We start from the raw sequence: 27,602 nt of genomic DNA on the forward strand, positions 1-27,602 counted from the left end.
GTATAATTTTTTGTAATATACTATATGTATCTCGTTTTTAGTCCAAATTGTGTATATTATCAAACGTCGTATTATTTACTCGTATAATGTAGGTTATTCACAAATAAAAAGGGAGCAATAATTTAAATTTAATAAGACAAATACGGTAAACTAACAATAATGGATTAGACAAGAGTAACATTGGTAACGCTGCACTTAGGCCTAATCACAACTTACTTTACATGCCAGTCAATGTTTCACTTTCACGTATATATTATTACACATATTTAGCCTACTGTTTATAAGACCAAAATTTCACTTAACCACATAAGGGCGCAATATTTAATCGAAATAAAGGCAGGTATTACACATACGAACTTTGCCTGCAACAACGTAATTTTCACACCAAAAATAATATTATACCTTAAATTGCAAGTAAATTGTGTCTCAAGCGTCTCACAATCACTGTTTAAAATTTTACTGACGCAATTACACTGCATTTCAGAGAAATATATGTTATTCTTCATGCACTGCAACTAATTCATATGGTTGAAAGACCGCCTTTCGCGATCAGCTGTTAAGCGAGTCACGTGGTCTGCCTTACGGCCTGTATTAGATCACGATGGCAGTGGTTGGTTGTGTCGATTTTCAATCGATTGTCCGTTGAGCAGTGTTGCCATCTGGAAGGAAATTCCGTCAAAAGTGACGGAATTTCAATGTAGCGGACGGGTAAACAATGGCTTTGACGGGTGACGGATTTTCTGGCGGAAATTACGATTTACATTGTATTTGACCTTTTTAGCTGCTGTCATTTTTAATTGTTTAATTTTTGGGGGATCTCAGACACACATAGCACTGCAGAACTAAAGGCAGGTGATGTGGATGAATTATTATTATTATTATTATTATTATTATTATTATTATTATTATTATTATTATCAAGACTGGTAAGGAAGTTGCGTTAATAATTGGTTTTATTTGTGTATAGATATACTGAGTATCAGCCGCGGCCCGCAAGGTGAAGTGACTGAAGTGGCTCTTCACCTACATTTTAAAATTATAATCACAATAATTATGCATTTTCATTTTATCATAGTTATAACCTGCTCACAAATCTCCTATCGCTATCTGAAAGACGAAAGCCTCGTGAAGTGCCTGGGTGTATCGCTGCACACTTTCCCTTTCGCGTCGCTTGCTGACACTCACCCCCTAAATAATGTAAGAGTAGGTACTGGTTTTCAAGAAGAAACGCTTCTTTTTCCACATTTCTAGTACACAGGCCTGTTGTAGGTTGCCATGGTAACGAGCATTGACCCTCCAAGGATAGAAGAGCCGTTCCTTTGCCTATTCAAGGAATAAAGAAACAGGTTTCTAAACACCCCTCGCTTGTCCAACCCGCCGAACCCCGACAAGGCGACAAGTGCAAACCCATTGTCAGTTTTATCCATTTCTTGGTGAGAGAAACAAGTTAATTTTGTTATTTGTGTATTATTTAGTGAGTTCATAAGTGATTTTGCGAATGAATCCAGAAAACGATGTAGTGTGTAATTTATTAGAGACACCGTTTTCTCGTTGGCGCGAGGAAGATAAGAGAGACTTATTAGTGTTTAATCGCCCAACTCCGCGTTTATCAGTGTCTGTTAGAAAACAAAAAAAGTCCGGAAATTCTTATCAATTGCATTTTAAAAGTACCTGGTATGGGGAGTATACCTGGTTATGTGGCAGTGTTTTTCTACAAAAACTTTTCTGCTGGGCATGCCTTTTATTAGGAGTGAAAAGGAACGTTTGGAATAACGCGGGGTTTGGCGATTTTGCGAACTCAACTCGTGCATTTCACAAACATGGGGATTCGAGTGAGCATTTGAAGTGCGTATTGCAATTGAAACAAGTCGAAAGAAATTTGAACTCAATTCGCGATGCGTTACAGGAGTCGTCCTTATTGTGTATTAAAATATTTAATGAGAACGTTCGGTTAAACAGGAACTTTATGAAAGTTGTGGTTCAAGCCGTTATATATTTAGCGAAACAAGAGTTGCCATTTCGAGGACATGATGAACAAGTTTCGTCACATAACCGCGGTAATTTAAAAGAACTGCTCCAAACTTTGCTCTCCGTAAGTTCCGACGAAGTTAGAAATCAATACAATAAAATTAAATGTGTATTCAGCGGCGAGTCTAAGACAATACAGAACGAACTAATTGAATGTATTTCAGACTACGTATGTAACCAAATCAAGAAAGAAGTAAATGAAACTGTTTTTTTTTTTTTCATTGCAAATTGACGATGCGACGGACGTTGGACAAAACTGTCAATGCTCTATAATAGTGATTCGTGACTTCACATGGTAAACTGGTGGAGCGTTTCTTAGGTTTTTATGACGTAAGTTCTGATCGGACTGCACAAGCCCTGTTTGAACTAATAGACAGCATCTTAGGGCCTTTGAATTATCGTAATAAATTGATAGGACAATGTTACGATGGCTCTAGTGTAATGTCAGGCCACATAAATGGCCTACAGAAAAAAGTCAAAGATGAAGTTCCTCAAGCTATTTTCATTCATTGTCTAGCGCATCGTTTGAATTTAGTTCTGCAACAGAGTTGCAACAGTATTTCAAGTTGCCGAATTTTCTTTGCAAACCTAAGCGGAATTCCCACTTTCTTTCATCATTCAGGTAAACGTAACTACATTCTAAATTCGATAGTTGGAAGGCGAATTCCAACAGCTGTGGAAACGAGGTGGACATCGAACTCCAAAATACTCAAAACAGTAGTAGAGAATTGGGACGGTTTAAAAGAGGTTTTCGAAAAAAATAAAAATAAATCCTGGAACTGATAGTACTTCCATCCGTCAATGCGGAGGGTTCTTGAATGACATGAATGACTTTGAATTCAGTTTTTTGGCTCTGGTTTTTTATGACATATTCAGTCTAACTGATGTTTTGTATTATGTTCTGCAAAAGAAATGTTTAGATATAAGTTACTGTGCAGCTAAAATTCGAAGTACTTACGATTTGATTAATAGTAAAAGAAATGAAGAATACTGCAACAAAATATTTCGTAATGCAAAAGTGAGAAGTAACTGCAACCATAAAAGACAGCATGCCCAATTATCCGATGAAGACATTTTCTTCAAAAACAAGTCATTGCTTTACGAGATAGTAGACAATATTCTGTCACAAATTAATACTAGATTTCATGACTTGAACAAAGTATCATTTCTAAGTTTGGTAGATACAACAAAATTTAAAGACTATTCTAAAGAATTTCCATCAGGTGCTTTGCAGAACTTGATCGAGTGCTACCCATTCATATTTAAAAAAAATCAACGTTTACAAAATGAACTTGAACTTCTTTATGGTGATAGCAATTACAGTGGCGTAAACGCTTTGAAAGCATTGGAGATGTTACGTCAGAGTGATGTTCATCAAGACGTATTCCAGGAAGTGTATAAGTTGTTTTCACTTGTAGTGTCTTTGCCATCCACCAGTGTGTCCGTAGAAAGAAGTTTTTCGTGTCTAAAGAGAATAAAAACTTATTTGCGGAATACAATTTCCCAGCAGCGTTTGTCCTCCTTGGCCAACATTTCTATTCATAGAGAACTTCTTTCGGAACTTGAAGGACAACCCAGCTTTTTAGATGACATCATTGACAAATTCGCGGCCCTGAAGAACAGGAGAATAGACCTACTCTACAAGAGATAAGGTAAGATTGAAAAAATATTGTTTCTTGTCACATACAGTTGTCAGCACTTCACTTGTCTTCTGAATCACGGGCCGCCCCTGCTGAGTATATATGTCTTTTTTTCTAATTTTGACGAATTCTGACGAATTTCCAGGTATTAGACTGACGGGGATACAATTTATGTGTTGGCAACACTGCCGTTGAGATATCGATAATGTTGTCGAGTGCTCGAGTCGATATTACATTGAAGCTTTTTTTTTTTAAGTTGAGTAATTGAGTATGTTTTCCGTGTACTCTTCAGCCCTCCGTACAAAGTTCTTATTTCCTCGTGACGTAATGTTTATCACATTTTCCTTGTTCCCTGTTTATATATGATTTTTTTTATCTTTGTGCCAGGCGCCAGCCCTACATTGAGTTTTGTATTAGACTATAACCTATTATGAGTCGGACTTGATTCTGTGAGAAAATGTCGCGAAAGATACCACACCATGACGAATATGTTTTAAATCTTGACCCCGAAATAAATCTGAAGCTTACAGCAGTACTAGATGACAACGATTCTTGGATGCTAGTAGCTGGAGCATTTAATAATAGAAATGGTTTATTTAGGTAAGTTTTCAAAGAAATTATTGTTGAGAAGGAAAACATACACGATGAGCTGAACAAAATGTGCAAATAACGCATGCTATCTCGTACGTCTTACCCATTCTGGATTGCACACAAAAGACGGAACAGCTATACCGATAGTGATTCACGGTAATGTGTACTATACCAAACCATTTTACAATAAATTTTGTCTACGGCAAAGTATTAATTTTTATTTCATTTGTATTGTATTTTTGGTCCAGGGAGAATAGTCTGTTATTCACTGATGAAGAAAGGCACATACAGTTGAGCCAACGAGCCCACCCAATAATTCGTGTTGTTGTGTTTTTATTATTATCATTATTATTAATGAGGGTGTTTGGACAATTTTGAGGGTTCAATGTTTTCCAAAAATTGGCGCTGTTCGGTGCATAACAGCCTATTAGTAGTAGGCCCACTACCGTGGATTAGAGCATACAGCCCAAAAGACGTAGGTACGTAGTTTGTAAATATAGCTGCCATTCAGAGAGTTTTATGAGAAAATATTTTTGTGACAATTCTCCCCACTGTCTGTGATAAGATAGGTAGGATTTGTTGATAATTGTTACGTACTGCCCACTTTGCTGCCCTTTAATATTCAATTTTATGTACTTACAATTCAGTGTACGGGATCATCCCAGTGTACTTTCATTGACACGTTCCTTCAGGTTTCCAGGACGAGGTCTCAGATTTTAGGAAATACATGTTTTTCAGTCACATATAAACTGCACAATTCATGATGATATTTTCTTCTTGTGTCTCCATTTCCAACGTCCACTTGTTATGGTGCCTACTCGCTCAAAATTCTTTCCGATAAAACAATTGAAGATTTGAATGATTCGATTACTGTTCTGTGAACTATCGTAACTCTGGTAGCTGAACGGTAAGTGCAGTTTACCCTATTTCAAATTAAAGACCATTAATGTTTTACAATACATTATTATATATCATATGCATATTTCCTAGATATAGGCCTATTGAATTGTAGATACTAACTTAGTACGGATTATGAACAAATTCCGTCCTATAGCCCAGGAGAAATCTCTATGTACACAAACAGACGTCATGCTCAGAACAACTTTTTCGGGATCAGGAATGCTGATTGCTGAAAACGTGTAACGTGAAAACTCGAAATTAACTTGTAAAACTGCAGCCCGTCATGACGGTATTGTTTTGCTTGTTTTCTTAAAAAAATGGTCTTACTAAATGGTTTTTCAGAACGAAAATTACTGAAAAATGGCGAAAAACACAGTAAGTTATTTTGTACACTTTCCTAGAAATTTAAATTTCTAGGAAAGTGTACAAAATAACTTACTTTTCACAAAGGTACTACAGTTATCCTTACATTTATGTTTACCTATCTATCAAAAAGCATATATGCAAGGCACACTAAAAGCGTGAACAAACCAAACCTAACCTGTCACTGATTCTCGAGCTTACAAAAACTCGCTTTCCATATACTGTATGTACCAAAAACCGGACTTGAAAGGCATACCGAAAGCCTGAATAAACCAGACCTAACCTGGCACTGATCATCGACCATTTATCAGTAAGCTGTGTCTTGACAAAACAAGATCGCAGTTCTTCAGTATACAACAATGGCCCCTTTGAAAGCCCCAAATTCGTCCACTTTTTAATAATTACAGATTCACAAACCGTATGTTAAAATCAGTGTTCATTGACCAAATGAACATTGAAAAATAGATTGAGAAGAAGCAGAACCATCCAAACTTAATGAAAATTATGTGTTGAGGTGAAAAATTCAATCTAGGACCTATCGTAATGTGCCCCTTGTTCACATGTGCCCCCTATTTCCCACCTCGTATAAGGAGAAAGTAAAAATAAACATTATAGACATACAGGGAATTATGAGACATAAAATTATTTAGACTTTTTACTTTTTTTTCCCTCCTTTTACAGAGGAGGGGCTCAAAGGCTTGCACCTCAGTCTGAATCTTATTGTGCTTACCACTCCTGTTTTGTGAATGATATATGTCACTGAACTGTTGCGCTCTTGTTCGTATACGCACACTGCACAGTGAAGTTAACTCATGCAATGTTAATGATAATGGTACCATGCAAATAGATGATGGTGAAATGGGTCCGAGGTCCAACACCGAAAGTTATCCAGCAATTCTGCTTCAATTGGTTGAAGGAAAACCTCGGGAAAAATCCTAACCTGGTAACTTATTTCAATCAGAATTTGAACTCAAGTCTACTCATTTCACGTTCAGATATGCTGTTATTCCACATTGGTGAACTTCTTATTCCTTACTTTTGTTTAAATATGTTCTTTCAGTTATCACACATTTAGGAATATACTTTTCAGTGATGACAGCATTTCTTCATTGTTCATTTATTCTTACACTGTCACTTACACTTACTTACTTTGATGATCTAACCAGTTGATATTTTGATACATTAAAGGAAATGTAGAAAACCGTAATGGGCCTTCATTTTGGAAACAGGTGTCTGTCACGAGTTCCATCTTCTTTCTTCTTGGAGTCTTTTCCAGACTGTTCTCTAAAAGACAAAAACTGAAACTAAAATGAGTTGTCACAGATTCTTTAAAGCTGTGGTACCTTCAATGCATGTCATATCCAACAGCGTTTTCTTATGATTGACATAGCCTATTGTCAGACTCTATACACTCTAACAGGGAAGTATGTGCTCTGGACGTGTGTTTTGGAAGATGACGTCCTGGCCGATGTTTACTAGATAATCACCTGGATTTCATATTAATTTGGACTCCAAGGGGGGTCAACTTTTGTATCCTTGTGTCATAGATGTCGGCCGTCTGGATTCGGAACTAGTATGTGACAGCTATCTGCACCTCTCTGTTGATCCCACGGTATGACAGATGTCTCTATTCCGGTGGGGAATGTGTTGAAAAATAGTCAACAATTGCTGTATCTGTTCCAGTAAATCTTTCCATAGAATTATATTTTCTTCTTGCAAAACGGCGTCCACACCTGTAAAGTAACGGTTAACACATCTGGCCACGAAACCAAGCGGCCCGGGTTCGATTCCCAGTCGGGGCAAGTTACCTGGTTGATGTTTTTTCCGGGGTTTTCCCTCAACCCAATACAAGCAAATGCTGGGTAACTTTCGGTGCTGGACCCCGGACTCATTTCACCGGAATTATCACCTTCATCTCATTCAGATGCTAAATAACCTAAAATGTTGATAAAGCATCGTAAAATAACCTACTAAAAATGTAAACGGCCCCAGGGAAACTTACTTTCTGAACAGTCTTCGTAATTGTGCTCGAGTGGCCAAAATGTATATTTAAGCACTTGTTTTGACATTGCGAGAGCTCTTAGGGTGAGAAATTGGAGGATGGTAGCTTTGGATCGCGATGGCTGGAGACGAGTCTTTGAGGAAGCCAAGACTCAGCAATGAGTTGTGGAGCTGATGATGATGATGATGATGATGATGATGATTTGATATTACTAACATGGTGAAAGAAAAAAGATAACATTTTTATCTACCCCCCATGAGAATGTTTGCTTGTAAGAGTTGTCAAACAACTCTTTAGTTATTGTTCTCAAAACGAAATGTCAAATCAAGAATGTGATGGCGCTTGAGGTGATTCATTGCTTCACTGTTGTGCAGTAAGTTGAGAATTTGAATGTAAGTTGAGTCATTGCTGATATCAGTAACTGTAAAAAGTGATTTCTTTCTTGATGGTAGGGATTCCCAGGTCATGGTGTAAATTATTATTGGACAAGAACCATTGTGCATTTGCTATACAGCGAAGAGATTTAGTTTCGAAACTTCTTAAAATATCTATGTTGGAATTTTGTAGTGTAGGCTTTCACGGTCAGAGTCTATAGATCTAGATTCATTTTCCGGGCTGAGAGGCCGTGGTCTGTTGGTTGGTTTTCTACTGCAACTGCGGCAGATATCTTCAGTGGAGTGGTATCCGAGGTCGCAAAGCTCTTCTCGGCGTACCTGAGGCAACTGATCCTGTGGCTGGTTGTGTGGGCATATTTATAATGCAACTAGCAGGCCGAGGCCTGTTGTCGCTGCGGTCTGCGCCGCTTTGTTCTCTGCTCCTGTTCTGGGTTCCGTCCTTTTGTTGTAATGGGTTATCAGCAGTGTACTGAAATGACATGAAGTGGAAACGACCTTCCTGCCGACTAAGCAAATCCGAAGCATGCTGAGGTCATCCGAGGACAAACGAGATAAGCTGCTGTCCGCCGGAGTTTACAGGATTCTGTGTTCGTGTGGGAAGGTCTACATCGGTACTACACAACAGCGGAGCATCAGGACGAGACTGACAACACAATAGGAATTGCCGCCTAGGACGGATCGACAAATCGGCAGTGGCAGCACATGCCTATCAATAGGGCGATCACGACATACGATTCAAGGACACAGACATCTTGAGCACGACAATGCACTTCTTCCCCCGTCTACATAGAGAAGCGATCGAAATCTATAAACATGACAACAACTTTAATTGCAAGGAAGAAGGCGTAAAGCTAAACAAGTGTTGGTACCCGGTCCTAAACATAACAGATAAGAAGCCACTACAACAAAAGGACGGAACCCAGAACAGGAGCAGAGAACAAAGTGGCGCGGACCACAGCGACAACAGGCCTTGGCCCGCTAGTTGCATTATAAATACGCCCGCACAACCAGCCACAGGATCAGTTGCCTCAGGTACGCTGAGAAGAGCTTTGCGACCTCAGATACCACTCCACTGAAGATGTCTGCCGCAGTTGCAGACGAAACGTCTGGTAGAAAACCAACCAACAGACCACGGCCTCTCAGCCCGGAAAATGAATCTAGATCTATGTTGGAATTGCTGGCAGAACCCAACAATTTTATTTCGTACGTCCATACTGGTCTAATTACTGTTTTTTAGATAATTTTGTTGTACAGGGATAATTGAGAGCTCTTATTTAACAGTAAAGATAGTCGATTAAATTTGAGTTTAACTTCCATTCTCTTTGTTTTGATGTGATGTTTTCAGGTTAGGCAATCACCTAAATGCATACCAAGATATTTTACAGTTGTGGCTTTAGGAAGTTCTATGTTGTCCCATTGGACTTTGGAACATTTCTTCTTGTACAAAGTGTACGTGATATGTGCTTTGATCTAGTGCAGTTAATCATAACACACTACCGGTGTAGCCATTGCTCTATTAGATCTAAATGATCCTAAAGATGCTGTGAAGCTAGATAAGGATTTTGTGTAAGACAAGAATAGCTGTATCATCTGCAAAGGTTGCAATTGATATGTTATTGGTTGTTAGTAGATCAAAATTTGCATAAAGTACATAGAAATTGGGACCCAGGACGCTACCTTGAACTCCAGATTTGATATGATGAAAAGAAGAAAGGTCATCTTTGAGCTTTACTTGACACTTAAATAGGATTTGAGCAACAGATGATATGGGTGGAGTAATAATAATAAAAGGCCAGTATGGCAAACTTTTTGTCAAATGCTTGTTGTAAAGGTATCCCTGTCACATGCCATGAAGGAACTTGGGGGGGGGCATGGTGGTAGGGCCCCATGCTTTCCATGACCTCGGCATTAGAATGAGGTGGTGTGGTCGGCACCACTCTCTGACTGCCTTTTAACCCCGGGAAAGACCTGGTACTCAATTTTTTATAGAAGGCTGAGTGAACCTTGGGGCCCTTTCTGAAAGTTTGGCAACGAGAAAAATCCCGTCACCACTTGGGATCGAATCCTGGACCTTCCAGTCTGTAGCCAGCTGCTCTACGAACTGAACTACCCGGCCGCCAAATGCTTGTTATATACCAAGAAATACAGCAGAGCAGTAGCAGTGTGTGTAATTTTATTTACTATGTGATGTGCTTGTTCTGTTGTTGAGTGATGTTTATGGAATGCAAATTGAAAATGTGGTACTATTTCAGACGAGTGGTTTCAGGCATTGCAATAGAAGCTTTCCAAATACTTTTGATAGGACAGGTAAACTTATCAGGCAATAAGAGGCTGCATCATTAGGTCATTTTGCGGACTAAAGTATTGTAATTATTTAAGAAATTTTTCATTGACTCAGAAACAAAAGCATTGTGTGAAGATTCTTATCATCAATGGAGCAAATTGAAAAGTAAAGGTTTGGGAGTTGTTTTCTATTCTCACTGGAAGAGAGGCAATTCGTGGATCTCAACCAAAAAGGGACTTTCGAGCAGTCAGTGGACGCAAGCCATTAAGATGAACTGTAATACAGTACCTGTACGAACTCTCCCTGGTAGAACTCTTGACTCAACCCATTGCAGAAGATGCGACAAGCAAGAAACGCTTCCTCAAGTCTTGGGTTTCTGCCATCGTGGAGAATTGCTCCGAATCAACAGACATAATACGGTTCGTTCTCTCATCGCAGCTTCAATCCATCAGAATGCTTCATATGAGGTTTATGAGGAGGTTGGTTGCGTCTCTTCTGATGGCTCTACTAGACGTGCTGATATCATCATAAATGATCGACAGAAGGATAAGGGTGTCATTCTTGATCCCACAATCTGTTTTGAGATGCATGAGCAACAGCCACAAGAGGTGTGTCTTGAAAAACAAGTCATATATGAGCCTTGTTGTCAGCATCTCGGAGCACAATACCACATCACACATTGGACAGTTTTTGGGCTCATGTTTGGTGCCCGTGGCACGATCCCATGAGAAACTTTAAATCAACTTAAACAATTTAAAATTTGTGATGCAGCGATTGATGCCATAGGATCTCATGTGTTAAAATCATCCTTCGCTATAATTAGTAATCATTTGTACCCAAGAAACTTTTATTGTAAATGATTTCCTATGTTTTCTTATCATTTATCTTAATGTTTTTTTTCTTTCAAATTGTCACATAATTGTTTTTAATAATTGTTCATTATGAATTGATTAGTAGACCGATCTATTGAACCCTTATTTAGGGCGGCTTTTGTTAATACATATATATATATATATATATATATACAAAGAATAATAGCATTAAAGATAGAAGTGATAAATGCATATCCTTTCTTAGGTTATTCTTGTAGTAATTTACCAGTGATGAGGTCATAACCTGGGCTTTTTTTAGGCTTGTCATGTCTCTTGATGGTCGTTTTTACTTCAGTAAAAGTGAATATTTTATTAAGCCGAATAGGTTTTATTTATTCTTTTCGAATGTTAATATTTTTCTCATTTGTTTTCTATATGTTGTCACTCATGTCCAAAATTAAATATGCTTTAAACATGGTCTTGGCTCTTACCTTCATTTCCATGTATCCCGTATTTCCTGTTTTGTCATTTTGTGTCCAGTCTTATTTAAATTTCACTGCAATTTGGATACTGATTGATGGTATTATTCTGTTATCACCTGACTGGCAATTAATTTTAATATTTTTATTTCAGTGGAAATGACTTGAAAACATTTCGAAGGAAACCTTCACCATCACAGGTTCTGCTCTATGAGATTGGAAGTAAATTGTGTACTGTAGAAGTTCTGTGTGAAGTATTGAGAGAATGCCAATTATATGAAGCTCTGGCGTTACTGAAAGAACCTGGTCAGTTTCAGTTTTTTGTTATAAGTTTATGTTGTAACACTGTTGATTGTTTCGTCATGTGAATTTATTTTGTTTCTTTATTAATTTTTAAAATACAATTATGCATAAGATCGAACAGGGTTAATGTGACACCACACATGTATAAAATATTTCCCCATATTCATACAGAATTGTAAACGGAGGTCAAATATAGCCCATACTTTCATCTGCATTGCTGAAAATTCATTTAGACCGAAAAAGTAAATAAGTAATGCAATAAATTTTGTAGCTACATTATCGAAAGATTACATTTTAGATACAATTTCAAGTTTGTCGCGGATTCTGTAGACACTGAAAAAGAGTTACAAAAATGAATACCTTGTGGTAGTACTTAGTAAAATAATATGAATTGAATGTGGAAAATTAAATGTGCTACTGTCTAGTGGTGTACAGAAGGCTGAGCTAGAATGTCCCCTCCACCTTCGCCACCCACTTGCCTGTCTTACCCCCACCAAGCAACCAGCTCGATCTTCATTATGTCACTAGACAGTACTACCTATGTATATATGCATTTCTAGGCATTTACCCCTATTTTTATCTTGGAAATGTAACGAGCACTTAGGACAAATGTGATCCATAGACTATCACTTATTATTGCCTTTAATTTAATACTTATAGGTATATACAGTGAGTCCCAGCAAACATTCCTGGTCTTTCTGTCAGCCAACCAGCAGTAGGTTCCCCACTACTGTCACTGCTTGCACTTGTAAACTCATGGCGCTTCACTGGCTTGAAACTTACATATTATGTCATATTTTCTGTACTCACCCTCCACACAGTAGCTGCTGGAGATACATAGTTTACAGAACATGTTTCATTAAACCTATTCACTCAGTTTAGTATTGTTTTTCTACGTGGAACTAGGTGGCCAGGAAATTTACATCTAAAGTTTTTCCTTGTTTTGTATGTACATTTTCAAAATGTATACATGTTCGCACTCTGAATATGCAACTACTGCAAAATACAATAAAATGTAATAAACTACACTTATTTTTAACTCACTGCATGCCCTACTGAATTTTGCCAAAGACAGACACAGGTAATTTCAGAGGACAAGGATTCAGCAATGATGCAACTTTCATGTGGTGGTCTCTATCTCTTTTTCGCCTCATTCCCTGTCTTTTGGCATATACCTACATAAAAAGAGATGATGCCTAAAGAATAAGATGAACACGAGTCAGGAGTGATGAAATAAACTAAGCATTAGGAGATTCCTCAGCCATGCAGATAAAGGGGATACAAACTTGTAAGAATAGTGGCATCTTTAGTGGTTAGTCACAAAACAAGTATGTCCAGTTTTGAAAACTTACATACGGAAAAAAGAAATATTATGGTAGAACAAGAGAAAACTTTAGATGTATATTTTCTGGCTGCCCAGTTCTGTATAGAAAAACAATATTAAATTTAGTGAAATATTCACTTGGTCTCACTGTATTATGGTAAATTATTTCCTACTTTGAAATTTTCATTGAACTATTTTTACAATTGCATTTCTTTCTTTTATAGTGAGAAGTTAAATTATCAAAAGACAATGACCTTAGCCATTGATTACTGTAAGCATGACAGCAAACAAACCCTCTTTCCTTCACTAACAATATTCTTTGCACATTTCTCAATTCCACACCACATGCTTCTGCAGTCGTTTCTAGCGCGTTTTCAACATTGCAGCCAGCATCAAGATGGCCGGCAGCTTTCTGTTCGTCAACGTTTTTAAAATAATTATACACCTTAAATACTATTTTCCACGCCTGCATATGCAATACTTGTATTTTTACAGTCTCTTCTTCCGTTTATTTATCTTATACACACACAGTAAATGTTAGTTTTACTTATTCAATGTATTGAAACACTCACACGTGAACAAACGAACTCGGGAAGTACATGTTATAGACTGATTCTGATTGGTTCTACTATACAAGTTTGTGACGTCACATATCAGAAATGCTACGGCGTATGTAGCAGCTGACTGTCTTCTGAAATACTGTGTAGTCTAATTATGTCAGATGAAGAATATGATGCATGCAGTTTTGCATTGTGTAACTTTCTCCATTCTCCTGTAACTTCATCCCCCTTAGTCCCAAATATTTTCCTAAGAACCTTATTCTCAAACACACTTAATCTCTGTTCCTCTCTCAAAGTGAGAGTCCAAGTTTCATAACCATACAGAACAACCGGTAATATAACTGTTTTATAAATTCTAACTTTCAGGTTTTTTTTTTTTGACAGCAGACTAGATGACAAAAGCTTCTCAACCGAATAATAACAGGCATTTCCCATATTTATTCTGCGTTTAATTTCCTTCCGAGTGTCATTTATATTTGTTACTGTTAATCAATATCTTTTTCAGTAGTTAGTTTCCTTTGAGAAAAGTTTTTATGTGCAAATGGCTAGAAATAATTTAATTCTTGGGGAAAAATATGTAATAGGTTGGAATTGGTCATTAAAAAAGCACTTTCTTCAGAATCAGACAACAATACACCATTGGTTACACTTTCCCCAAATGGCCAGTAAAGTGTGACCTAAATACAGTGTTTTTTAAATACAGTAGAACTTGTTTATAGCGACCTCGTTTTGTGCGACACCTTGCTTATAACGTCAAATATTCTGTGGTTCCAACTAATTCCCCATAAGACATATGCTTTTCTACGTTGCTTAATACGACAAATGTATATGCTTCTACCTTGCATATAACGTCATTTTCAACCTCAGTTTGGAATACGATTTTCTAAGAAGCGAAGTATTTTAAGAAATGTTTTGCTGAAATCTGGTAACCTGGCATATTTTTTACTGTCCCCTTCTGTCATAGATCTCTGGAATGCAGGCAGATTCCCCACCACATTGTAACCCGCCCAAATTCATGTTGTATTAAAATTAAGGGTTCCTACGTGCGGTCAGTTTTGACAGGAAGTTTTCACTAAGTGCACGCATTTTAACGCAGTATGGCCACTAAAAGAAAAGTTTTAACGTTGGAAGAAAAGTTAAAGTGATTCATAAAATTGAGAATGGAATTAAAAAAGCTTACGTGTGTCGTGAGTTTGGCCCAATTAATTCCAAAGTCCAAACAATTTGGAAGTGCAAGGATAAAATTGTTGCTGCATTTGAAAAGAATGGATCGAAGCTAGGGGAGGCAGCAGTGAAATTGTAACTGAAATAATGAACATACTCGTAGAACATAAGTTAGAAAGTGTTTTGGGCAAGTAGGAGACAACAGAGTAAAACGACTGATTACTTGACTCCTAAGTAAGGATGTTTGGTAAGTAGGCCTACTGAACAAACTGTTTTAATACAGAACACTGTACTTATAATTGTACATGTATTTTATTATGTTCATGGTAGGCTTAAAAATGAATACATAAATCTAAAATAAGCGTAATTTTGTTATTTTTCATTTTCCACATCACTAGACTGATAATATGAATCTCGGTTACTACGACATGCGTTTATAACAACACAATTTTTAAGGTCCCTTGGATGTCGTTATATCGAAGTTCTACTGTAATAAATTTAAGAGTGCGATCCCAAAATTCGCTCAGTCCATTTGGCCATTTTTATGATTTATACATATAATTATATTATTATGTTTGAGACCTCTATCAATATATCTTTCAAAACAACGCCAATCCTTGTATAAAAGATTGTGTTATAGTGTGTCACTTGAAAACTAGCTCAGTCCGTAGATCAGTGGATAAAAAAACTAGCCCAGTCCTTTCATAAAAATGGACTGAACGCGTTTGGGATCACATTCTTCAATTATATCCTCTACATTTGTGAAACAAGAATTCTGATACTTTTACGTCTCTGTGCTTGTGTAGGAGCATTACAATAACTCAGTGAAGTTGAACTGTGCAATATTTTAGTTAAACTTACTAAGTTGACCTTGCTGATTTTGTGATGTTGAAAATAAGGGAAGCCAGATGGAGTAAAAATGAGACAGAATATTAACTTAAATTTCTTGGGACTAGTACAGAAACGAAATTCCACCAGTAATTTAGGAGGAATAGAGGTAAACAGACAGCAGGTCAAAAACTATTTTTTCGTTATCAGAAATGTTCTTCAGATTCACAATACTTTTTATATATTTCGTATATTATAATGATAATTCAAAATACTTTTTATATATTTCGTATATTATAATGATAATTAAAAAAAAAAAAATGAGGGAAAGGGTGTAGGCTATTTCAGGAAAGTAATCTTCGATATAAAACCAAGAAAATTACTGTATGAATCATAATGAAACGTGATTTGTTCATATGGTAAGATCTCTTACAGAGTATTTATCTTGTTTTGACAGAACGAGCAGTTATTACAAGACAACCAGGTGATGGTGATGAGATTGCATATTGTGCTGCTGGCTCCTGCTTGCAGCTTGAATGTGAAGCATTTGGGGTGCCACCTCCTACGTATGTTTGGTATAAGGAAAATGAAGAATTAGTAGATCAAAGAAGTAACGTTCTTCAGATTAAAGATTTTAGGTAAAGTATTAACCTTTGTTTCTATTTTACTAATCTTCATAGTTTAATGATAAGCTCATTCACTTTATTTGTATGAAATTTGTCCATAAAGTAAGTACTGTCTGTTATCTCCAGTGTATCTGATGATATCAGAACTGTTGTTGGTTACTCACGAGAAGGAATGTATCATTCATAACTGTGGCTGCTGATTATGATATACATCGCTCAAATAAACATTCCAGTAACCAGGTTATTTACTCATGCTGAAAACTAGTGATGGGCATCGAATTTCACTTCCCTAAATAGACGGTATAAGAAAAATACTGATTACTTTGGATTTACTATTTACAGAATATTACCTGTACTACACAATAATGCTCGGTAACTTTCGGTGCTGGACCCCGGACTCATTTCACCGGCATTATCACCTTCATTTCATTCAGACGCTAAATAACTTGAGATGTTGATACAGCGTCGTAAAATAACCCAATAAAATAAAAAATAAAACTACACAATAGAAACGAAAAAAGACACTTCCAATCAAAGTGAATATCCGGATTTCTACTTTCTCATGATGTCACTATCAAGTATCAATTATTAGTGATCACTAGGGAAAGGGATTTGGAGTATTATAAAGAATGGTGAAACGTAGTATAGATATTCGTAGATCAGTGACTGTCAAGCGAGCTGCGTCACAGAGCATGGACGAGTACAGTTCACTTCATACAAACTTACACGCAACGTGCTGTAAATGTATTTCAGAATAAACATATGGAATAGTTTAATGACATATAGTGGCCTACATACATAATTTGCATTTCACTTTGAACTACATGCGTTTTTCTTGGCAACGCACAAGACATCAATAAACAACATTACAAATATACATAATTAAATATCAATCTCTGCGTCCTCGCGTGTCAGGGGAAATATTGATGGCTGATAGTTGTCTCCTGTATGGAACTCGACTCTGAATATGTGTGTTTTTCTGTCAGGAGCGTGCTAAATTAAAAACTTTATTTACAATATCATGAAATATGATAATATGTACATAACGTACACTACAATATTTACAACATAGCCTAATAGAGTATCATTAAATGTTGATTCCTGCTGTGCCTTGTTATAATAAATTGTAAATATCATTTTCAAATTTTCTAAACATAACTTTGCTCTTTTGCAAGGAAGGAAATTTTTTTTAACATGGAAAAACTCCGCTCTACATCTGCAGAGACAATTGGAGAGTACTTGAAACAAAATACGTCAATTAAATTCACATGTTGAATGACGTCATTGGGACATGTGTTTGTTAGTGCATCTGAAATCCGACTGAGAATACTGAACCTATCATTTTTAATCAAAACTCTGTTCATTTTTTCACCAACACGTTTTCCTACTTTACCTTCTACTGCACTCAGTTTATTTACAATAGTACTCATAATATTTATTTGCTCAACTAGTTCTACTCCTGACTGTACTAATCGAATACTGGCATCCGGTAAATATAAAAAATTTGACTTAATATCCATGATTTCTTTTTTGATTATTCTATCATTTAGCAGTTCCTGGCATATTTGAATCGCAGCCGCGTCATCAAGATCGAATGACTGGACCACTTTCTTCACAGATTGGAGGTGATGTGCGTAATAATAATTATTGCAAGCTTCTAACCATGGCCCCCATCTCTTAAGAACTGGACATGGGGGAAGCGATAATTTAGGGAATTGTTTCCTGAATTTTGATACTCGATCTTAGCTTTTACAAATATAGTCTTTCAATTTTGTATTGTTAGTTGGTTTCACTTTCGGCATTGTACATGCACTTCACTACGCTGAACTGCAAACCTGTATGTTGAAGTTCTTATGCGACAACTGTCCCGTTCACCTGTTGTTGACGTGCAGAGATCTGCGAATATGTCATGAAGGGGAGGACTTGGCATAGAGGGTTGTAAACAAATGACTGTGTAGATGCCAATACTAGCTTTTACTACTCCAAATTCCGTTCCCTAGTGATCACGATTAAGTGATAATTTGTACCATAGAGAAGACTGCCAATCTTGTCTGTGCTTTTCATGTACTAAACAACCAAAACATTTCATGAAGTAGAACTGACGTTTGGGAGTTTAGTGACCCAATGTTACAACAGAAAAAATTGTTACCCTAGGATGTACTTTCCAACTTTTACTTTATTTTATAGCTCAATTTTTCATTTTTAAGTTAAGTTTATAAAAAAAAAACTTGAATATTTTATAAAAGCAGCTTGAAGTTATTTTCAGTGAATTTCTTTTAAATATAATAAAACCTGCTTTTGACAGTATATGCAAGCAGAAATTCAGCATTAAAATTATTTGCACTGTACATATGCTTTTTAAGTAAGATTCGTCCACATCTGTGGAGTAACGGTTAGTGCATCTGGCCGTGAAACCAGGTGTCCCGGGTTCGATCCCCGGTCGAGGCAAGTTACCTGGTTGAGGTTTTTTCCAGTGTTTTCCCTCAACCCAATATGAGCAAATGCTGGGTAACTTTCGGTGCTGGACCCCGGACTCATTTCACCAGCATTATCACCTTCATCTCATTCAGACGCTAAATAACCTAGAATGTTGATAAAGCATCGTAAAATAAACTACTAAAATAAAAAAATAAGTAAGATGCTACAGAGCCACTGGCGTAGCTCGGTCAGCTAAGGCGCTTGCCTGGCGATCCGAAGTTGCGTTCGGACGTGGGTCGATTCCCGCTTGGACTGATTGCCTGATTGGGTTTTTTCCGAGGTTTTCCCCAATCATAAGGCAAATGTCAGGTACTCTATGGCGAATCCTCGGCCTCATCTCGCCAAATATCATCTCACTATCACCAATTCCATCGACGCTAAATAACCTCGTAGTTGATACAGCGTCGTTAAATAACTAAGTAAAAAAAAAGATTCTACAGGTTAATAAGGATGTAATTATTGATTTATTTATTGTTATATCTTCTGGTTACCACTGTCGCCTTCTTTATAACCAATAGCAGTATAAATAAATGTATGTACATACACCATGTATTTACATTTCTTCTGATGGTAACAAGAGTGCTACGTAAGAAATATGTCACAAGCCAGTTTGAACCAGCTAACATTGGTATACGAATGAGACATTAAAAACGAATTTCATATGATCACATCATCTATTCTATAACAAATTTTAAATTACTCGGAAATCTATGACAGTGTGTGTGTCCGTGCTTAATGTGTACTGTTTTCATGAAAAAATTTATTTTATCTTTTGCAGCTTCGAGCATGAAGGCGAATATACCTGTTATATATGTCAGGAATTTGATGAAGAAGAAGATGGTTCTTATGTACTGGAATCGAACACTGTTGAAGTTAAAATACTTCCCACTCCCCCCATCATCCATGAACAGCCGTTATCTAATGTTGCATACAGAGAAGGGGATGTTATAACACTTACATGCATAGCTTCTGCATATCCAGATCCTGAATATGAATGGTGGAAAAATAATGAATTCCTTGAAGAAGAAAACACCGACACATTGACAGTAAGAGTATCTACCTATTTCAGACTTTGTTAAATGGTTCATTTACTTACCTTGTAAAAATGAGTAATCAGTTGTATGGATAGTTATTAACTTTCGAGTTGAAAGAACAGTTGTTTACTTGTACAGTGTGATTATTTCCTTGATGTCTGTCAGCAGCTCCTATGCAGCCAGTAAGCCGAACCACACTACGGAAAGTGCTGACCACATGGGCCGACAAAGACAGTAGACATAAGATGCAAAATTGACCTTTAGATATTACTAGAAATGCAGTTATAAATTGATGCTATTTCTCTCTAAATATTGTCTTTGATTCATGTATGTGTAGGAATTTCCTTATGTCTTTCAAGGTTTCCCAAACAAAAATCGCAAATGAAATTGGGGGAGCGTGGTAATCATAACACTAATAATTTTATGCTCAAACACCGTTCTTATTTCATTTATTGAAGCCAGGGCTCTATGAGCAGTGACAGAATCTTGTTGAAAGATAGTATATTGACATTCATAATCAGTAGAACTAGGATATATATATATATATATATATATATATATATATATATACACACACACACACACACACCTCCTCCTCCCTCTCACTCCCTCTCTTCCCCTCTGTCTCTTCGTCGCCCTGGGTGGCAGAGTTAGTATAGTGCTGGTCTTCTGTGCCCGAGGTTGCGGGTTCGATCCCAGCCCAGGTCGATAGCATTTAAGTGTGCTTAAATGGGTAAAGTCCATCACCATAAAAAACAGCTTGTTACGAATCCATACAATAAGACCTTTTGGGAAGTCGAGACGTAGATGGGAAGATATTATTAAAATGGATTTGAGGGAGGTGGATTAATCTTGCAAGGATAGGGACCAATGGCGGGCTTATGTGAGGGCGGCAATGAACCTGCGGGTTCCTTAAAAGCTATTTGTAAGTAAGTAAGGAAATGCGTTAAGTGTGCTTAAATGTGACAGGCTCCTGTCACTAGAGTTAGTGGTATGTAAAAGAACTCCTGCGGGACAAAATTCCGGCACACCGGCAACGCTGATATAATCTCTTCAGTTGCGAGCGTCGTTAAATAAACCATAATTTAATTCTCTCCCTCCCTCCCCCTTATTTCTATTTCTCCCGCTCCTTCCACCCCTCCCTCTCTCCCTCCCCATCTCCCCCTCCATATCTCCTCCCTCCCTCCCTCCCTCCCCACTCTCTCCCCTCCCTCCATATTCCTCTTCCTCCCCCTCTCCCTCTCTCTTCGACATACTACACACCAAACTCTAAATGATGTCTTCTTACTCTCTAGCTGATTCTATTTTTACACTCATCATAGGGATTTAAGATGCACATGGGGTTTATTACATAAATGAATATTTTGAATTGGATGTAATAATTTCTCAATACACAATACAAAACACACTTGAGTGAAAGTGCAGTTCAGTGGCTTTTTCAGTTGAGTTACAAATCATATGTAAATACTCACAATTAGTGTATTATAATAGTCCACAAGTGGTGTTCTTGGAAGTAGGCCTATAGCTGCATGAGACCTGTTGGCAACATTATACTGGATTAGCACAAAAGAAATAGACACTTTTAGTGTTGTATAAAACAAAAAATTTGCAATGTTAGTTTGAGGAACTGTAAAAGTTTCGATAAGACACATTGTTGGTATTACTGTGTTGATTTTTGCACGGTGCAAGCATAATAGCTAAGATCGCTATCTGTGATATCAACGTGCATTTTGCGCTGTTGTTGAGGAACTGCCTCAACTACATAGCATAAGGAGGAACTAAATCTTTCAACAGGATGACTGGCACCAGGGTGTTATAAATTATCTGGACGAAACTCTTCCACTTCCACTTGGTCGTGGAACAGATGACAACTGTGCTCTCGCACGGTGGCCACCAAGGAGCCCTGATCTCACACCGTGCGACTTTTTTCTTTGGGGATTTGTAAAACACAGTGTTTACTTCCCTTAAGTTATTTAGATAAGTTGAAACAACGCATACTATTGCTGTGATTAGTATCAATGCACTGATTCAGGTATGTTACACCAGGTTTGGGATGAAGTAGACTATCTCCTTGTGTGTGTGCCATGTGATACAAGGAGCACATATTGAACATTTGTAAACTTGAGAAATTACTTTATAAAACAGTGTAAATTGATTCCTGATAACTTTAATAGTTTTGTATTTATAAAATATTGAAAGTGTCTATTTCTTTTGTACTAACCCTGTATTAAGGAAATAATTCCACTGTTTATAGTCTTCAAGGGTCGGTTTAAGAATTCATTGTGCAAAAATTGTACCTATATTGCCACAGTTACTAATATTAATTCATTCACTGTTGTTTTAGATTGAAAAAATTTCAGCTTGTGACGAAGGTTATTACAGATGTTTTGTTAAGAATGAACGTGGTGGAGTTTGGTCAAGATCATGTAGAGTGGCAGTGGTAAGTTTGATTTTTTTTATTAAAAATATTGCTGTTGAATATCATCAGTAACTGTATCTGTGTGTGAAGTAGATAGGATGGATGGATTTATTTTTTTTTAAGAAGCAAGACTGCTCATTTAAATGTTTTCTTTTTTAAGTTGGCATTACCAATAATAATGACTGGAGCATGAGAAACTAAAGCAGTAACAACTAGTAAGTTGTAACTTCGAATTTAATTTGTAATGGAGCAATAGTCAGAGCAGCAGTGTATATTTGTGTACGAAATATATTTCACTTAACTTCATTGTGAACCTTCAACATTAATTTTATGGAAATTTCGTGACAAAAGTGGAAGGGAATCAACTCCATCGCTATCACTCCAGACTATTAAGAAGAGAGTGGAACAAATGGTATTACTGAAGATGAACATTGCTATTTAATGATCCTGAGAAGTTCAACCTGTGCCTTTCTGACATTAGACTCAAATACTGCAAATTAAATGTCCTCAACAGTGAGTTCAGAACATTGCACAAAAATGCTGATTGATTTCTTTATTCTTGAAGCTACCGTTGCATCATTATGATAGAGTTTCAAGAAGGTGGGGCAACTATACAACTATCTCATAACAAAACATTCCAGGACACATTGTTTCCCAGTTTGAAGACATTTCTTTGCCTCTGCAGTTGCCTGATTTGATGGCCAGTGAATTCTTCCTGCAGGGAGACTTGAAAGAGAAAGTGTTCTCCCATCACATTCATGAAAACAACACTCACAAGGCCAGAATTCGAAAGGAAATTGAAATCACTACTGAACTTTTCCCCAAGTCATGAAGTGTTTCAGCAGTTTGTTCCAGTGATGTGTTGAAAGTCATGGTTACTATTTGAAAGATAAAATTTAACACAGTTTTCAGATGGCAAAATAAAGTAATTCATTGTTAGAACCCAAATTTTGCCCAAGGTAGGAACTTGAGCCTTTAAAGACCCCACTCTATGTTAAGATACTGTTCAAGACACCCGGCGAAATCTTAAATACTCGAGAAAGTGGTATTTCGTCATTGTCATCTTAGATCGTCTTCTCTTCTTTCATTTGAAATATATTACGTCATTAATTTTGGCAAACTTGATTTTGACATTCAGTTTATGTATTCAATCAAGTTTTTAATGACAAAATTCCGTTATTTTGTTTGAAATCTGATCAAATGTATCTTGCTGTTCTTTGCATAAATTTCATCACAGTGGATTTCAGTCTGGATTTATCTTTGGTTTTAAAAATCAACTTTCACTGCCGTCATAATAAATATAATAACACAAGAGAGATTAGAGTGTTATAGAGAACTTTGGTGCTAGCTCCACACACTTGCTGAGTCGACCTGAGGCAAGATGAGCACGAAAGTGTGGTGGGTGAGCTCGCCTCACCTTGTCTCGCTGAGACTCGCACTTGCCTGCCCTCCCCTCTGTGTCTGAGTCAAAGGAACGAATGGTGAATCTAATAAATTTTTTAAGTAATTTGACTCGAAACTTTGAACAAGAAATATAGACTCTAAGCTGTCACTGGAAGCCAATAATCTTATGGCGAGCCGAACTTTGGCTGGTATTGCTTCTCTTAGTTGAGTGTATTTCGTCGAAATAATTGGCAATATTTTGCATAGTAAATGTTCGAAATCAGTTAGTGACATACAACAGAAGTGATCAAGAAGTGTGTTGAATTGGTGTCCATGTGAAAATGGGGAGCAGAGGAAACCAAGAAAATTATATAAAAAAGGAATATATGAAGCTCTACTAGAAAGAGGCTTCCAAGAAGAACATTGATGAGTGGGATAGAACAAGTCGGTTATTAGGAATGAAAAGTTGTCACTGACATTAAAAAACCGTTATATACAATCATACATCTTTCTGACTGTGAGATCTAATGTTTTTTTAAGCATGAAGTGATGTAAGAACTACATAAATATCTAACAGAAATAAAATATCTTTTATGTTCTGATAATCTGCTCATAAATTCAAAAACTACAAATCATTTCATTTTACACATTATGCAAATTTCACTTTTTCAGATACATTCTGCCCCAGTAGATGAGACAAGTCAACTCCCTAGACTGAGAGGTAGTAAATATTCTCCTACGTCATTATTTGTAATCTACTTTTGTCATTGTACTATTTAATGTTGTATATTGTATACAAAAATTCGAACTGATCTTTTTTTCCATTTCAGCAACTGAAAAGGTAGCACTTCTAATTGGTAACGATCTGTACAATGAATTGACTCCTCTCCATACACCAAGAAATGATGTAGTCACCATTGCTAACATATTGAAGGATGCTGAATTTAAAGTAATTGCACTCCATAATCTTACTCTTCAAGAGATGAGAAATGCTGTGTCTTTATTTTGTAAATTACTACCAGATGGAGCATATGGTAAGACATAACATTGTACTGATATTGGGACTTATTTTCGTATATTATTGTATTGAATTATTCTTTCAACTGGAACAGTTGTTAACAGTGAGTGAAATGATAGGCTGTTATAAATTATGAAACAGAAAGGTAGCCTATAGATCTTCATGTTTTCTCCTCTTTTCATAAATTTAAATCTCGTAAATTTGCTATAGCTATTATCATATAACTGTAATAATTAGTTTAAAAAGAATTTCCCCCTTGTTGAGTTTATGTTTATTAGACTTATAAAATGTTTGTACAGTGTATGATCTACCATTTTCTCTGTTAATTATTTTTAGCATTTTTCTACTTTGCGGGACATGGCTTCAACTTTCAAGATGGATTCATGTTACCAGTAGATGCACCAGGGCCTAAAGAATATCGTCGCTGCAACAGTCTTAGTGTGTCAGAAGTGATTAAAAATGTCATGGAAAAGAATCCAAGACTGTTTTTAATGTTGTTAGATTCGTGCCTCAAAGTGCCTGATAGGTAAGATAAATACTTTGGTGATATCAGTAGTACTTAACGGAATTTATGCAAAATATTATTATCTTTGATATAACCAAGTTCTATTCAAACCTTCATAATTAATATTACTTCACAAAATTTGGTTGTTGGCAGTGATTGAGTGGTTCTCATGTCTGCTATTGTCTAGTGCCAAGTCTTAGGAGTTTAAAATCTGTTGAAAATTGTAACCATTTAAGAGCAGTAAAAAAACCCTTGCTTGACTTCCTTCAGGAGGAAGTACATATTGTAACTTTTATTTCAAAACAATAATGTAACTTTGATTGTCACAACAATAATCACTTTCTATAATTGAATTTAAACACTCCCGTCAACAATGGGATTTCCACTCCACACAGCAACACAGTATTTGTTATTACACTCCACAGACGACAATGACAATTCACTTGGATTATTGATAACAACAATGTACTGCTAATCTCAACTAATGTTCAGAAAGCACTATTTACAACACAAAACTGTCAGTTCTCACTTCACAGTTAGCCTTAGTTAGTTCTTCTAGCTCATTCACTCAAGTCACCATATATCGAACCCAAGACTTGCAGAGACAGTCCACTGAACTTCGAACTCAGATCCCCCCAACTGCGGTCCACTGCTCGTCGAACCACAGACTCCGGATACGCCGCACTCGCCTGGATGCTCGCACAGTTGCGGACACACACTCAAGTCGAAATCCGGTCTCGAAGCTGGCTTCACTGCTACACAAGACTGACTGGCTTGCTGACCAAAAACTGAACTTTCTTCTCCTCACGTCCTGTATTTATTACTAAGCCATAGTTTCCAGAAAGTACGATTCTGGAAGTTTCCATTTCTGGTGTCTTCCACCTGTTACTCGGGACTTCTGTTTCTGTATGTCTGTTCGGGAGGTTTCGTTCCTCCCCTTCACCTCGCACAGCGAAGCACCCACAGCTTTGCGTCCCCCTTTGCCTCACGCTGCAATGTTGGCCTTCCTCTTTCTCTCCGTGCACAGCTGCCAGCATCACCCAGCTTTCTCTCTTCTGGGGGACGTGCTTTCGATTCTCGACACGGCTGTCACATTATTATACACAGTGTCCCACTTAGAGGGATCGAGAAATAAATGCTCACCATTTAAAATCAGATGAAGATATCGTTGTGATTTTCATCTAGTTTAAAAACAGTTGCATGTTCATGCGCATGCGCACTAATGTTTATCGTGGCACCATTCAGTAAAACATTCCGTCATTGGACCATTCTTCTTCATCGAGGCAACAGTCACAGGGAATGTGTATCTGGACATGTTGCAGAACTTTTGTTGATCAACTTGTTGTGAATCAGTTTCTCAGCAACATAAGGTCCCACCCCATTACTATGGAGTAGTGCGTGGCTTCTTGAATGCAAACTTGATCGGAAGAGGAGAACCCTTGCCTGGCCACCTAGGTCAACCGACTTAATGCCCATTGACCTTTCTCTGGGGCTTTATGAGAAGTGTTGTGTATCAACGTGATACAGTTGACACTTTGGAAAACTGAGACAACCCATTATAAATGCAGCTGCGCTAATCACCCCACAAATGTTATGGAACACTTGGCAGAAGGTTCAGTACCTTTTAGATGTCTTCAGGATAGTTGCAAACATCGAGTTGCACTGACCATTCAGAGTTTTACATCAAGTTATACAAAAAGTTATGTTATAAAACCATTATTTATACTTTAAATTAGCACTTATTTCTCGATCCCTCTAAGCAGGACACGTAAAAGAACCTGCCTTTAAATGAGAGAATTTCAGACAAAATTTATTGGTTATTTTTCCAGCACGCCAGACTTAAAATTCTGCTAATTATCATACTTTTGTATCTTAGTATCACTTCAAAAATGGAATCAACTCTGACAGGCTATTAAAATTTTATAAACGGGTCTATTGATCATATCTGGAAGATAACAGCTTCCCTAAATATCAGTATTTCTGGCAACTACCAAGGTAACCATTATACATTAACCATGAGTAGTTTAAAAAGGCCCAATTAGCATTGTAATGTTTTGTATAGTTCTAATCGAAGTTTCAAAGAAAGGAGAATTGTATTTAATGTTTGAAATTAATTTTAAAATAGAGTTTTGTTCAAATGTGTTGTTGTAGTGAATTCTTAGTTAGTATATTCTTTTAACGTGAAACGTTTATGCTTTTGACATTCGAGAAATCTGGTCACACTTTTTGTTAATATGGTTACGTCATCCAAACACTACCGATAAGAGCCATACTGTTCTACTCAGACTGGGAATATGTACAGTAAATGTAAAAGCTTAACGAAATAGTCAACTTAATTTTAATTTAATAAAATATTATTATTATTATTATTATTATTATTATTATTATTATTATTATTATTATTATTATTATTATTACAGAAATGGGGGTATAAAGACAGAAATAGTTAATTTAACATAGTCTAAT

The 27,602-nt window shown here is 36.8% G+C and overlaps 1 protein-coding gene across 1 annotated transcript in view; it reads left to right on the top strand.

The window, feature by feature from the left end:
- Positions 1 to 3,924: 3,924 nt before the first annotated feature.
- Positions 3,925 to 27,602, top strand: part of LOC138692903 (mucosa-associated lymphoid tissue lymphoma translocation protein 1-like) — a 50,746-nt gene continuing 27,068 nt past the window's right edge. The window contains exons 1-8 of the mRNA XM_069816236.1: positions 3,925 to 4,268; positions 11,649 to 11,800; positions 16,131 to 16,311; positions 19,556 to 19,823; positions 22,156 to 22,251; positions 24,286 to 24,334; positions 24,444 to 24,647; positions 24,968 to 25,157. Coding sequence (XP_069672337.1) covers positions 4,126 to 4,268; positions 11,649 to 11,800; positions 16,131 to 16,311; positions 19,556 to 19,823; positions 22,156 to 22,251; positions 24,286 to 24,334; positions 24,444 to 24,647; positions 24,968 to 25,157 — 1,283 coding nt within the window. The 5' untranslated portion in view covers positions 3,925 to 4,125. The remainder of the gene's footprint in view (positions 4,269 to 11,648; positions 11,801 to 16,130; positions 16,312 to 19,555; positions 19,824 to 22,155; positions 22,252 to 24,285; positions 24,335 to 24,443; positions 24,648 to 24,967; positions 25,158 to 27,602) is intronic.

Source organism: Periplaneta americana, chromosome 17 (assembly GCF_040183065.1).
Source record: "Periplaneta americana isolate PAMFEO1 chromosome 17, P.americana_PAMFEO1_priV1, whole genome shotgun sequence".
NCBI lineage: Eukaryota > Metazoa > Arthropoda > Insecta > Blattodea > Blattidae > Periplaneta > Periplaneta americana.